The sequence below is a fragment of the Pan troglodytes genome, chromosome 7, assembly GCF_028858775.2.
Source record: "Pan troglodytes isolate AG18354 chromosome 7, NHGRI_mPanTro3-v2.0_pri, whole genome shotgun sequence".
Taxonomy (NCBI): Eukaryota; Metazoa; Chordata; class Mammalia; order Primates; family Hominidae; genus Pan; species Pan troglodytes.
In genome coordinates this window covers 38,953,595-38,967,711 of record NC_072405.2, presented here as the reverse complement: position 1 = coordinate 38,967,711, position 14,117 = coordinate 38,953,595, and the positions used below count along the sequence as shown (strand labels likewise).

The window sequence follows — 14,117 nt, the reverse complement described above, 5'->3', positions numbered from 1 at the left end:
CTCATTCTGTCCAGCCTCTGCTGCACAGATTTGGGCAGACGATGCCTGTTCTTTACAGATGTCCAGACAGCAGGTCATACTGTGTTAGTGACAGAATTCTCAAGAAATACTTGTTGAAATGTTGAGGATGAAGTGGCACTTGTCTTTATAATCCTGCCTGCTTAAGTTATACTTAAAATTTATTTTTTATTTTTAAGACAGCATCTTGCTCTGTTGCTCAGGCTGGAATGTAATGGCACAGTCATAGCTCACTGCAGCCTTGAACTCCCCTGGACTCAAGCCATCCTCCCACCTCAGTCTCTTAGCTGGGACTACAGGCATATGCCTCCATGTCTGGCCAATTTATTATTTAAAATTTTTTTTTGGTAGAGATGGAGGTCTCGCTTTTGCCCAGACTGGTCTTGAACTTCTGGCTTCAAGTGATCCTCCCACCTTGGCCTCCCAAAGTACTGGGATTACAGGTGTGAGTCATTGCACCGCGCCAATACTTTTTTCTTTTTTTTGAGGTGGAGTCTCGCTTTGTCAGCAGGCTTGAGTGCAGTAGTGCGATCTTGGTTACTGCAACCTCTGCCTCCTGGATTCAAGCGATTCTCCTGCCTCAGCCTCCTGAGTAGCTGTGATTACAGGCGTTTGCCACCACGCCCGGATAATTTTTTTTTGCATTTTTAGTAGAGATGGGGTTTCACCATGTTGGTCAGGCTGGTCTCAAACTCCTGACCTTGTGATCCACCTGCCTCAGCCTCCAAAAGTGCTGGGGATTACAGGCGTGAGCCACTGTGCCTGGCCAGGCCAGTACTTTTTTAAAAAGAAAATTTTCAAGCAGTGTGTATTAGTTTCCTGTTGCTGCTGTAAGATGTTGCTACAAACTTCATGGCTTAAAACAACACAAACGTATTATCTTACTGTTCTGGAGGTCAGAAGTCTTAAATGGATAAGGAGGGCTGCACTTCTGGATACTCATGGGAAGAATTCGTTTCCTTGCCTTTTCAGCTTCCAGAGGCTGCCCGAATTTCTTGGCTTGTGTCCCAGCATCACTCTGACCTCTGCTTCCGCCTTGACTCAGGCTCTCTTGCCTGCCTCTTTCCTTTATAAGGACCCTTGTGATTACATTAGGTCTGCTTAAATAATCCAGGATAACCTGCCTTTCAAGATTCCTTTTCCTTTGGACCAACACCTCCTCATTCCCCTTCTCCTAGCCTCTAGTAGCCATCATTCTACTTACTCTCTGCTTCTGTTGAGTTCTGATTGTTTTAGATTCCACGTAAAGGTGAAAACATGCGGTTTTTGTCATTTGGTGCCTGGCTTATTTCATTTAACAATGTCCTCCAGGTTTATTCATGTTGTTGCAAATGACAGAATTCCTTTCTTTTTTAAGGCTAATAGAATTCCATTGTGTGTATATATATTATATTTTTGTTATCCGTTCATCTGTTGATACACACTTAGACTGAGTCTTTATCTTGACTGTTGTAAATAATGCTGCAGTGAACATGGGAGTGCAAGCATCTCCTCAACATACTAAGTTCAAGTCCTTAGAATAAATATCCAGAAGTGGGATTGCTGGATCAAATGATAATCTAGTTATTAGTTTTTGGGGGGGACTCCATACAGTTTTCCATAATGGCTACACCAATTTACATTTCCACCAACAGTGTACAGGTGTTCCCTCTGCTACATCCTCATCAGTGCATGTTATCTTTTGTCTTTTTGAGGATAACCATTCTCACAGGTGTGAAGTGATGGCTCATTGTACTTCTCTTTCTCCTTTTTCCTTTAAGTCTCTGCCCCAGTTGGAAATCATTGTGGTTTTGATTTGTATTTCCCTAATGATTAGCAATGATGAGCAATATATCTGTTGGTCATTTGTGTGTGTGTGTTTTTTTTTTTTTTTTAAGACGGAGTCTTGCTCTGTCACCCAGGCTGGAGTGCAGTGGCGCGGTCTTGGCTCATTGCAACCTCCATATCTTGGGTTCAAGCAATTCTCCTGCCTCAGCCTCCCAAGTAGCTGGAATTACAGGTGCCCGCCACCACGCCCAGCTGAGTTTGTATTTTTAGTAGAGATGGGGTTTTGCCATGGTGGCCAGGCTGGTCTCGAACTCCTGACCTTAGGTGATCCACATGCCTTGGCCTCCCAAAGTGCTGGGATTATAGGCATGAGCCACTGTGCCTGGCCTCATTTGTATATCTTCTTTTGAGAAATGTCTGAATATTTCTGACATTTCAGGATTTCTGAATTTTCAGACAATATTCAGATCTTTTGCCAATTTTTAAATCAGGTTATTTTTTTTTTTTGCTATTATTTTGAGTTCCATATATATGGAAAATATATATAATTTTTTTTTCTTTTTTGGAGGCAGCGTCTCATTTTGTTGCCCAGATTGTAATGCAGCGGCATGATCTCAGCTAACTGCAGCCTCCACCTCCCAGGCTGAAGTGATTCTGTCATCTTAGCCTCCTGAGTAGCTGGGACTGCAGATATGCACCGCCAAACTTGGCTAATCTTAAAACATTTTTTGTAGAGACGAGGTCTCACTATATTGCCCAGGCTGGTCTCGAACTCCTAGGCTCAAGCAATCTTCCTGCCTCGCCCTCCCAAAGTGCTGGGATTATAGGCATGAGTTGTGGCACCTGCCCTATATTTTGTATATTAAACCCATATTAGATGTATTGCTTGCAAATATATTCTCCCAGTTTGTAGGTTGTCTCTTCAGTCTGTTTACTTTGCCATGCTGAAGCTTTTTGGTTTGTTGTAATCCCAGTTGTCTATGTTTGCTTTTGTTGCCTGAACTTTTGGGGTCAAATCCAAAAAATGATTGCCCTGACCAGTGTTGTGTTGTTTTCCCTGTGTTTTCTTGTAGTATTTTCACAGGTTCAGGTCTTATGTTTAAGTCTTCAATCCATTTTGAGTTGATTTTTCTATATGGTATGAGACAGTGGTCTCATTTCATTCTCCTGCATGGTGGATATTCAGTTTTCCCGACACCCTTTATTGAAGAGACTGTCCTTTTCCCATTGTGTGTTCTTGGCACCTTTGTCAAAGATCAGCTGATTGTAAATGCATGGGTTCATTACTGGGCTTTTGTTTATGCCAGTCCCATGCTGTTTTGATTACCGTAGCATTGTAATATAGTTTGAAGTAGTGTGGTGCCTCTAGTTTTGTTTGTTTCGCTCAAGATTGCCTTGGCTATTCAGTTTTTTTGTGTGTTTCCATTAGACTTTTAGAATTATTTTTTCTATTTATGTGAAAAATGACATTGGAATTTTTTATAGGGATTGCATTGAATCTGTGGATCACTTTGGATAGTATGGACATTTTAACAGTATTAATTCTTCCAATTCAGAATCCAAATCTTGAGATCTCCTCATCTCAAGATTCTTAGTCACCAAAGTCTCTTTTATGGTAATGTATTCACAGGTTCTGGGGATTACGTTGTGGACATCTTGAGTGGGGGTGCATTTTTCTGTGTAGCACACGAGAAATTATTTTGATAGTGTCTCAAATGTAAGATCACTAGAAGATGAGGTAAATCGAGAAATGTCCTATTTTCTGGAACTGCAAAGTGGATATAATGACACTTTTGAGGATAAAAAGTCACGTTAATAACACGTGTTGTTAAAGGAAAAGGGAGGAAGGCATGGCGTGTTGCTCGTTGAGATTCTGCATTTGGTTTTGTTGTTGTTGTTGTTTTAGAGACAGGGTCTCTCTTTGTCTCCCAGGCTGGAGTGCAGTGGCACAATTGTAGCTCACAACGTCAAACTGGGTTAAAGCTCTCTTCCCACCTCAGTCTCCTGAGTAGCTGGGACTACAAGTGAACACCACCATGCCCGGCTTGTTTTTTAAATTTTTGAGATGGGGTCTCTATATATTGCCCAGGCTGGCCTTGAGCTCCTGGGTTCAAGCAGTCCTCCCACCTCCATCTCCCCAAGCTCTGGAATTACAGGCATGAGCCACTGGGCCTGGCCTTTTTTTTTTAAAGGGCAAAGATGTACCTTAATGCTAACACTAGAACACCATAGCCTAATGTGGGGCTGAGAAAAAGTGGCAAGTGCGTGAATTATTAGTAAATGTGATCCTCCTTATTTTTAGGTTATTTCTTTAAAATTTTACACTAGCAATACACAAATATTTCTGCATATTATTAATAAAACCTTTGTCAAGTCTGCAGAGCAAAAAAATGAAAATTCTCTAAGCAAACTGTATTCTTTTCTCTGGGGATACCTATTGGTGTGTATTTTCCACATCTTTACGATGTATTTAATATGTATGTGTTTTTGCTTTTTAAGAAATTTTTAGAAGTTTTGTTTCTTCTACTTTACATAAATGACATCACTTTGTGTCTAGTAGCTGATCCTCTTCTTAAATGTTTTATATTGCCTTTATTAAAGACACCAGCACCCAGAAAATTATGATGGGTGTTAGATGGTGATGATAACAGTAATAGGTGTAGATAATGCTGGTTCATTTGCAGGCATTATTTTCAGTGCTTTATTAACTCCTCTAATCCTCACTATTCTATGAGGCAGGTATTATTATTACTATTATCATTATTATTATTATTGAGACGGAGTTTCGCTCTTGTTGCCCAGGCTGGAGTGCAATGGTGTGATCTCGGCTCACCGCAACCTCTGCCTTCCAGACTCAAGCGATTCTCCTTCCTCAGCCTCCCAAGTAGCTGGGACTACAGGCATGTGCCACCACGCCTGGCTAATTTTGTATTTTTAATAGAGATGGGGTTTCTCCATGTTGGTCAGGCTGGTCTCGAACTCCCGACCTCAGGTGATCCGCCTGCCTTGGCCTCCTAAAGTGCTTGGATTACAGAGCCACCACGCTCGGCGAGGCAGGTATTATTATTATCCTCACTTTACAGATGAAGAAATGGAGGCAGAAAAATTAAGATGTTTGCACCACTTTGTGCAGGAAATGTGGTAACTGAGGTCACAGCCAGGCCATCTGGCTCTGAGGCCTGCACCACACTGTTGTGCTACTTTTGCATTTACGGGAAAGGGCTAAGCACAGACAAAATGTGAGTGCGTTATTTGGGAATTTTAAGCAAAGCCTCATTGGTAAGTTGGCTCATTTTCTTCCCTTCTATGGCAGTTACACAGTTTTTTATTCTTAACTCATGTGGGACAAGGAAGGGTCTTTTGAAATGAAAGGATCAAATCTGAGCTTTTAAATTCTAGTCTGTTTTCTCCTCTTTTCTGCTAAGAGAGTAGATTTCTAAATCAGTTCTGATTTTATTTACCCTTACAGTTTAGAGTGTGCCTGACTTTCATGATACTTGGCTGTCTTCTGCCATAATAAAGTGTCTGCCTTTAAATTTGATGTCCCTTGATCATTTTGTTTTCAAAAAAGAGATTGCTATTTTAAAAAACCCAAAATATGTAGATCTTGGTTTTTAAATACCATTCTATAATAAAACAAGTCAGGAATCCTTGAAGAAATGATTGATTCCAAATGAGGGGAAATACAAGATGAGCCTGGGACATCTTTTAGTACCGCCAGAAAGTGAGAGAAAGAAGAAAAACTGGAGGGAAAAAAAAAAAAAAAAGCAAGTCAGGGACATAGGAACCAACATGAAGGAAATCTTAGTGATTAGAGCTGGGATGTTTGAACCACAAAATAAATACTGATCATCGGCTGGGCACGGTGGCTCACGCCTGTAATCCCAGCACTTTGGGAGGCTGAGGCGGGCAGATCACAAGGTCAGGAGATCGAGACCATCCTGGATAACATGGTGAAACCCTGTCTCTACTAAAAAACACAAAAAGTTAACTGGGCGTGGTGGCTGGCGCCTGTAGTGCCAACTACTCGGGAGGCTGAGACAGGAGAATGGCGTGAACCCGGGAGGTGGAGCTTGCAGTGAGCTGAGATCGCACCACTGCACTCCAGCCTGGGTGACAGTGCGAGACTCCATCTCAAAATAAATAAATAAATAAATAAATAAATAAATAAATACTGATCGTCATGGATTATCTGTGTAATAAATATGTAGATATAAATCTGTACAGTAATATCCATGAGTCTGCTAAATTAAATAATTGAAAAACAAGTTGGAGGTTGGGCACAGTGGCTCAGGCTGGTAATCCCAGTACTTTGGGAGGCCAAGGCAGGTGGATCGCTTGAGTCTAGACGTTCGAGACCAGCCTTGGCAACATGATGAAACCCTGTCTCTACTAAAAATACAAAAGTTAGCCTGGTGTGGTGGTGTGTGCCTGTAGTCCCAGCCACTTGGGAGGCTGAGGGAGGAAGATTGATTGAGCCCAGGAAGTTGAGGCTTCAGTGAGCCAAGATTGTGCCACTGCACTCCAGCCTAGGTGACAAAGTGAGACCCTGTCTCAACAAACAAACAGTGAACTGAAGAAAGAACAGCTCTTTGTGTTTTTTGTTTTGTTTTGTTTTTTGAGATGGAGTCTCGCTGTGTTACCCAGGCTGGAGTACAGTGGCACAATCTCAGCTCACTGCACCCTCCGCCTCCCAGGTTCAAGTGATTTTCCTGCCTCAGCCTCCTGAGTAGCTGGGATTACAGGTACCCACTGCCATGCCCAGCTAATTTTTGTATTTTTAGTAGAGACACAATTTTCGCCATGTTGGCCAGGCTGGTCTTGAACTCCTGACCTTGAATGATCCACCCTCCTCGGCCTCCCAAAGTGCTGGGATTACAGGCATGAGCCACCGTGCCCAGCCTATTATAGTAGAATTCTAATTAGTACATATGGAAGGAATGATGGAAATAATTTGTCAGTAGTTACTTACAAGTAGTCATTTTTGTAGGTAAGCACTACCAATGGATGCTATTATAAAATTAGTGATAATATGAGAAACGGTATTTATATAGTCTGAAAATATCTCTCCATTAATTATTAACTACAAAGGAAAAACTGATAGCTTCATGACAGAGAAACCTGAGAGATAACACCTTGCCTGATGGTCAGCGTTTACCGGGTCCATGTTGACACTATGTAGCTTGCTACTGTGCCCCAAGAAGGGCACAAGCTCGTTACTGTGTTGTTCTTGCCAGAATTGCATAGCCTCAATCTAGTAATGAGGAAATACTAGACAAACCCAAATGGAAGGTTCTGTAAAACAACTGACCAGTGGGGAAACAAAGACTGGCCACACTTAGAGAATGGAGGAGACCAAAGAGATGTGACAGGCAGGATCCTGGGCCAAGAAAAGAGCATCGGTGAAGTTGAAGTTTCACTTCAAACTTGTGAAGTTTCAGTAAGGCCTGTTGATGAATTAATAGTAATATGTCCATGTTAGTTTCAATAATTATACAGTTATGTAAGGTGTTAACATTAGGGGAAGCTGGATAAAGGGCATATAGGAACTCTGTGTACTCATTTTGTAACCCTTTTGTTAGTGTAAAATTATTTTTTAAAAGTCTAAAAAATGTAAAAAGAAAAATATAGGCCAGACATGGTGGCTCGACACCTGTAATCCCAGCACTTCGGGAGGCCGAGGCAGATGGATTGCCTGAGCTCAGGAGTTTGAGCCCAGCCTGGGCAACATGGTAAAACCTCATCTCTACACAAAACCCCCCCCAGAAACAACTTAGCTGGGCATGGTGGTGTGTACCTTGGTCCCAGCTCCTCAGGAGGCTGAGGTGGGAGGATTGCTTAAGCCCAGGAGGTGGAGGTTATAGTGAGCTGAGCTTGCGCCACTGCTTTCCAGTTTGGGCAACAGAACTAGACCCTGTCTCAAAAATAAATAAATTTTAAAAAAAGAAAACAGTCTGTCTTGTCTAGGGTGTAGTAGACAATGATGGTATTTCATACATTCGGTAGTCAAATCGTTGAAGTCTTGTCTAGGCTGTAGTAGACAGTGATGGTGTTTCATACATTCAGTAGTCAAATCACTGAGGACCTGTCATGTGCTAGGTACAGTGCCGACTGTCATGGAAACGAGATGGAAATATGCCGACTATCATGGAAACAAGATGGAAATAGAGCTCCCTGCTCTCAAGGAGCTTAGAGAGGCCAAGACAATCATGCACACAGTTGTTATCAGTTAGGTCATGTCCATAATGTGTGCAGATGAACGTTCAGTGGGTGTGTAGTAGAAAGAACCCCTAATGTATCTATGGAAATTAAAAAATCTTAGTTAGAGACATTTTGGATTTAAATAACTTTATGCTCAGGTTGAATTCTTTGTAGCAGATTTTGCCACTTTTGCCATTGGTCACCTGCAATGAAAAGCTTCAGGGTAGGTGGCAGTAAACAGATTTCCATGGTATCACCAGAGTCCTGCCTGTGTGGGCATCATTTGCTTTATGCAGCGTGTACTGAAATGAGAGAGAAAGGGGGAAGGAAGGAAAAGGGGAAAAGGAAAGAAATCTGGCCTAGCACAGTATCAGATGCCTATTTCATTTATCATTTGTAAACGGACCGTGGGAAGTTCTTGGCTCTGGAAGAAAAGGAGGGCGGCGCTGGGTGAGGGTCTGGGGTGGGAAGAAAGGAAGGGAAGGTGCATCCCCTCAGTGCGTGGGGCAGTTGTGAGTATGAGGCTCTGTGAAGCCTTGGGGCTCAGCTTTTCCTTTTTTCGTTCCTGAGCGTGTAAGTCTTAGGATTTTGTGTCTGAAAGTAGCTTCTGATAATTAAGTGAAACCAGTGATCAGAACCTGTCTTCAGGAGCAGAATGTAAGATGTAAATAATGTTCATTTGGAATGCTTCCCAATTGTGGTCTCTCTTGGTTGCAAAAATAGTGATGTGGCAGAGGGACTACAGGTTTCTGAAGACAAGATGCAGGCAGGACTGTCGCCTTTCTTCTTGTATTACAGAGAGGAGGTGAGACAGTGTTTCTATTTCAGCCATCCCCCCTTTCCCTTTCATGCCTCCTTAGTCACCAGTTCCCAGGTTATTTGATTTCAAAAGTCTTTTTTGCAGATAAATTGTTGAATAACCTCATTTCCATGTGAAACTTCGTTTCCCGTCTCCCTACACATTTCTTATTTTCTATTATCAATGAGAGAGGAATGAGTGTATCATGCTTAGGGGAGCTGAGCAGGAAATAAGCTGTTAGCCCCAAATAGAGGAATTAAAGGAGGCTGTTGACGGCCCAGGAAAGCAGGGCGGCTTCATTGTGGCAGCCCTCATTTGCTGGCCTCAAGAAACAGCCCCACTGTCGGGGCTGTGTGGGTGCAGTTCTGTCTCCAGGCCTTTCCTTGCACCGTGTCCCGCATGTGGATGTTCTGCCCTGACTTGTTTCATGATGACATATCAGATGTGCTCATTTGGATCCAGAGGAGATAACACTGAAGCCTGGATTTTGATCAAGATGCTATAGTTTGTAAAAATGGATTGTAAAATAACTAGTGTCTGTTTGATACAGAATTTCAGAAACTGTGGAGGAGTGTCACTGTAGATTCCATGGACGAGGAGAAAATTGAAGAATATCTGAAGCGACAGGGTATTTCTTCCATGCAGGAATCTGGACCAAAGAAAGTGGTGCGTAATCTCTAGCAAAGCAGCTTAATCCCCTGCCCTGGGAACTGTTAGCCTGCTCCGCTTTCTGCCCTCTGAAGAGCTGGGAGTCGTTCCCCCGCCATTGTTTCTCAGTGTCTGCAGCCCAGGTCACATCTGAGGTATTGCAGGCCTGCAGACCCGCTCTCGGTGCTGCTCCAGGCCTGTGAGTGCCTTTCTACACCCAGCTCCTCCCAAGCAGTCCTGCTCTTGAGGTGTAGCCATATGGAACCTTCCAGGGCCTGTGTGTTCCCCACTTTCCCACTCTAAGCTGCTACAAGCCCTTCTCCCTATTCTTAAAGGGAGGCTGCGCCTTGATCTGCACAACCTTTCAGACTTGAACGGGGCCCTCCCCTGCTCCGTGAGCCTCGCCATCCTGGTGCCTGGTTCTGCCATAGTAACTTTCAGGTCCTCTAGGAACCAGACATTTTTGTCCGTATAGTCTCTAAATCCTGCTCACAGGGGATGTTAGTAATTAAATGATGACTTTTACATTGCCTTGCACCAGCAAATAAAATCTGTAGTCTAAGAACAAAGCCCAGGGGGATGATTCACCAGCACCCTTGTTAGCAGTGCTGTGCTCCTCCCCCCTTTCCTTGTCCACCGTCATGCTTCATAGCTTGTCACCTGTGTCTTTCTGGGGTGTGGGGTGGGCATGTGTGTTTGGTGAATTTTTAGGACTCACCTAAAGGGAAGCTTTATTGTCAATCTCTTTCCACAAATGAGTGTAATTGCAGCCCTTCATGATTTCCTATTATTGTCTCATTTGTTAATTTTTTTCATCATGTGATGCTAATATTTCAAGTATATAGAAAAGAATAGAGAATATTACAGACCTTCATGTGCCCCTCCTTTCTCAGGATTTTGCCATATTTTCTTCAGATCTTTTTAAAATCAGTAATGGTGGATATGTTTTTAAACCTGATGACAGAGACAGAGCTGAAGGGCTTCATCGTCCCTTTTGTTTGACTTAGTGCCTAGAACCATTTTGGCAGGTTTTTCTGCCTGCTCCTTCATTCCCGATGGCATCTGCATCTCAGGGGAACAGAGGCCCGGCGTCTGGTCAGGGCGTGTGCTGTGCCCCATGTGTGCTGCTGGGTGGCAGAGCAGGAGAAGGGTCCGAACCTGGCATCCTCAGCCACTGGCATCTGGGCATGCTCAGAACATCCTGGCCACACCACCCCTCAGAGCAGCTGTTGTTTCTAATTGTTTTTACCTTTTCCTTTAGGCTCCTATTCAGAGAAGGAAAAAGCCTGCTTCACAGAAAAAGCGACGCTTTAAGACTCATAACGAACACTTGGCTGGAGTGCTGAAGGATTACTCTGACATTACTTCCAGCAAATAGGGAACAGTTTTGCCCTGGAACAGAGTTACAGATACACAATCAAGAGTGTTCTTGCTGATGCTCGGGGTCTGAAGACTGTCTTCCTATCTGCTTCTTGCGGCTGAGGAGAGGAGCAGTTCAGTTTACAAAACAAGTGCAAATTACCAAACTCAAAGCTTATTTGAGTAGAATGGGCTCATGGGCAATGTGATGTTCCCTGTTAACCTTCTGTTACTCCCTGGGAGAAAGGCACTGAGCGTGGCATGCAGGTGTCTTTGCTGTGTTTTTCTCCACTTCTAAATGGTTCCTGGTTCCTTTCTTCCTCGTTTGTTACTTTAGAGCAAGTTTGCCCATAGTCTTGAATGCAATATTTGTTTATTCCAAAAGAACATATTTATAATAAAATCACTGTAGAAGGATTTTTAAGATGTTAGTGAATTCTGTTTCTTTTCATTCTCGGAAATGGCAGGAAGCAGCTCCAGTCTCTGATTTCCATGGGTCACGTGCTGGGGATGTGATGAAGCCTGCAGCCTGCACTGTGTTGCTGAGCACATGGATTTCACCACTGGAACACAGGTGTGCTGCTTGTTAGCAAGCTGAGCAATAAAGATGTGCTGGATGTCATTGTTAATGTTTTCTTTTAAAAAGAAGCGTCAGTGTCAGCCGGGAAAGCTGGCTCACGCCTGTAATCCCAGCACTTTGGGAGGCTGAGGCAGGTGGATCACGAGGTTAAAAGATCGAGACCATCCCGGCCAACATGGTGAAACCCTGTCTCTACTAAAAATATAAAAATTAGCTGGGCGTTGGGGCATGTGCCTGTACTCCTAGCTACTTGGGAGGCTGAGGCAGGAGAATCACTTGAACCCGGGAGGCGGAGGTTGCAGTTTGCTGAGATCGTGCCACTGCACTCCAGCCTGGTGACAGAACGAGACTCCATCTTAAAAAAAAAAAAAAAAAAAAGCATCAGTGTCCAGCTTCTTGGGTTTGGTAAATTCCAGGATGGCAAGCCTTTGTAGTGTCTCCTCGTCAACCTGAACGTCAGCTATACCACGCCTCCACCCTCATGTGGCCTGACCCGAGATGGTTCTGGTGGAGATGCCCTCTGTCACCCTGTCACTGGCCCAGCTCATGAGAGCCATTACCAAATATGCGAGCGTTCTTTAGAGTGAGGGTGACTCACGGGAAATTCACGTGGTTCTGCTTTCTACGGCAAAGTTCGCATTTTCCTCACCTGCACTCTGTATGTTCTGCTGTGGTCCTTTGTGCTGGTGGTCATGGTCCTCCCGTCACAGCGTGGGATAGTAGTGGATTAGGAAACGAGGTGTTGGTTCTCAGAAAAGGCATGATGGAAACCCAGAGCAGGAAGTGCTTTGTGCAGACGACAAAGAACCTTTTTTTGCTTTTTCAGTTGTTTTCTCTTTTCTACTTACCTCTCATCCCTTTACAGTGTTATCTGTTTGCTTTACCTCTTTCTTACCTCCAAGCCCCAAAACATGGCAGGAGAGGATGTAACTGAGGTTCCCACGATAATTTAGAACACAGGAAATACAGCCTGTCTTGCTTTGTATCAGGTTTTTTTCTGGTAAGGAAGAGCTTTAATATCTTACGGCATGAAACTAGCTTTCCTGTAAAAAAATCTAGAGTTAGCTTATCTCCAGGTTGGTACCTACTTTTGTGATCTTCACACTCCATCTTATTTTATGGGCCAGGTCTGGAAGTGCAGTTTGGACATCTCATCTGCTTTGCAGGGAGATGGGCATCAGGGCCTCCGTCGTGGGCTCTGTGATCAGGTTCTCCATCTCTGTGATAAGGCGCTTACTGCCAGTTGTGTTATTGGTTGTGACTTCTAGCAATGCCTGTGCTCAACAGTACTTCGTGGGCTGGCCTGATAATTGATTTCAGTTATTTTGTCTAAAACTCATTTCAGAAATGAAGATCTAGCAAAATGAAGTGACTCACTAAATTGCTGTACTCAACAAAATTCCGTAGCTTTATCTCATTCACTTGCAGTTTCTTTTGTTAAGCCTCGACCCACTCAGTCTACTACATGTAAGAGCAAATCCTCCATATACCCCATCTCAAGGTACTGGGGTTGCATCATCTGGTGATATGTTGAGGGGGATACAGTGTTTGTGGGAACATTGATGGAAGGTTACTTGTGTTGGACGGTCATATTACAGGTACACCTCATTTTATTGTACTTTGCTTTATGTGTCTTCACAGATACAGTGGAGTTTCTTTTCCATATTGAAGGTTTGTGGGAACCCTGCTTCAAGCAGATCTGTTGGTGCCGTTTTTCCAACAGCACGTGCTCACTTTTTGGCATTTTTTTTTTTAGCAATAATATATTTTTAAATTAAAGTATATAATTGGATTCTTTAAGACATAATGCTATTGCTCACTTTCTACTATCATGTAGCATAAACATTTTAATATGCACTGGGAAACCAAAACATTTGTGTGACCCACTTTACTGTGATATTTGCTTTATTGCGATGGCCTGGAACCAAGTCTGCAGCATCTCCGAGGGATGCTATACAGAGAAGCTGTCTCTTCGCAGTTCTTCTGGGTGTCTGAAAACATATCCACCAGAAACACCAAATTGAAGTCATGTTCTCGCCTCTGCCCGTTTCTGGTGGCTCTGCTGGCCATTTAGAAGCACGTGGGAATGGCACGGCTCGGTGAGTTAAGAGGGTATGACAGTCGGGAGTGCATTTGATCTATAATTCATCACCATGATGTGAGGCTTTTAGGGGATAGCTAAGGGAAATGTAGTCAAGCCTGGACAGAGTGTAAAAACCGAACATTTGGCTGCTGCTGTCACAGCCTGTAAGTGTGGCCAGATGATGGTGGGACCCAGGGGACAGAGTGGCACTTGACACCTGTTGAGCAGAGGCTTAGTGGAAAGGCAGCGCGGGATATCCTGTTCCTTCCAGCCCCAGCGTTCAAGGGACTGCGAGTGGACAGCCCTGTCTTTATCTGTGAGCTGTTTGAAATCTGTAGCAGCAGAATGGGATTGTGAGTGTGGACGGTTTTGTGGGATGAGGGCATTTGGTTTATCAGTTCCCTGATTCTTAGTTAATAGTGATTTTCTGAGGCATAGAAGATGAGACTCAGTGTCTCTTCCCTGTAGCCACGGTTTTTACTTTCAGATCACTCATTTGTGGGGAGGATTTGGGGTTTTCTAAGGTTTGGTTGACTGTTGACACGCTCAGCCTGGTGCCGCGCCTTCTGCAGCGAGGTGGAGCAGCCCTCCTGGAGCTTCCTGCAGGTTCGAGGTCTCTCAGGGTGGTTTTTGTGGGCTTGTCCTGAGAGATGAGAAGGTGT

General features: G+C 43.7%; 1 protein-coding gene across 7 annotated transcripts in view; it reads left to right on the top strand.

Annotated features, from left to right (window-relative positions):
- The window catches only part of GTF2E2 (general transcription factor IIE subunit 2), a 79,766-nt gene extending 68,550 nt beyond the window's left edge, over positions 1-11,216 (top strand). For all 7 annotated transcript variants that reach the window (XR_010159478.1, XR_010159477.1, XR_010159474.1 and 4 more), the window contains 2 exons: positions 9,336-9,451; positions 10,695-11,216. Coding sequence is in view for 1 of the 7 variants with exons in the window: in XM_001168104.4 (XP_001168104.1) it covers positions 9,336-9,451; positions 10,695-10,811 (233 nt within the window). In the remaining 6 variants the exon portion in view is untranslated. The remainder of the gene's footprint in view (positions 1-9,335; positions 9,452-10,694) is intronic.
- The last annotated feature ends 2,901 nt before the right edge of the window (positions 11,217-14,117 follow it).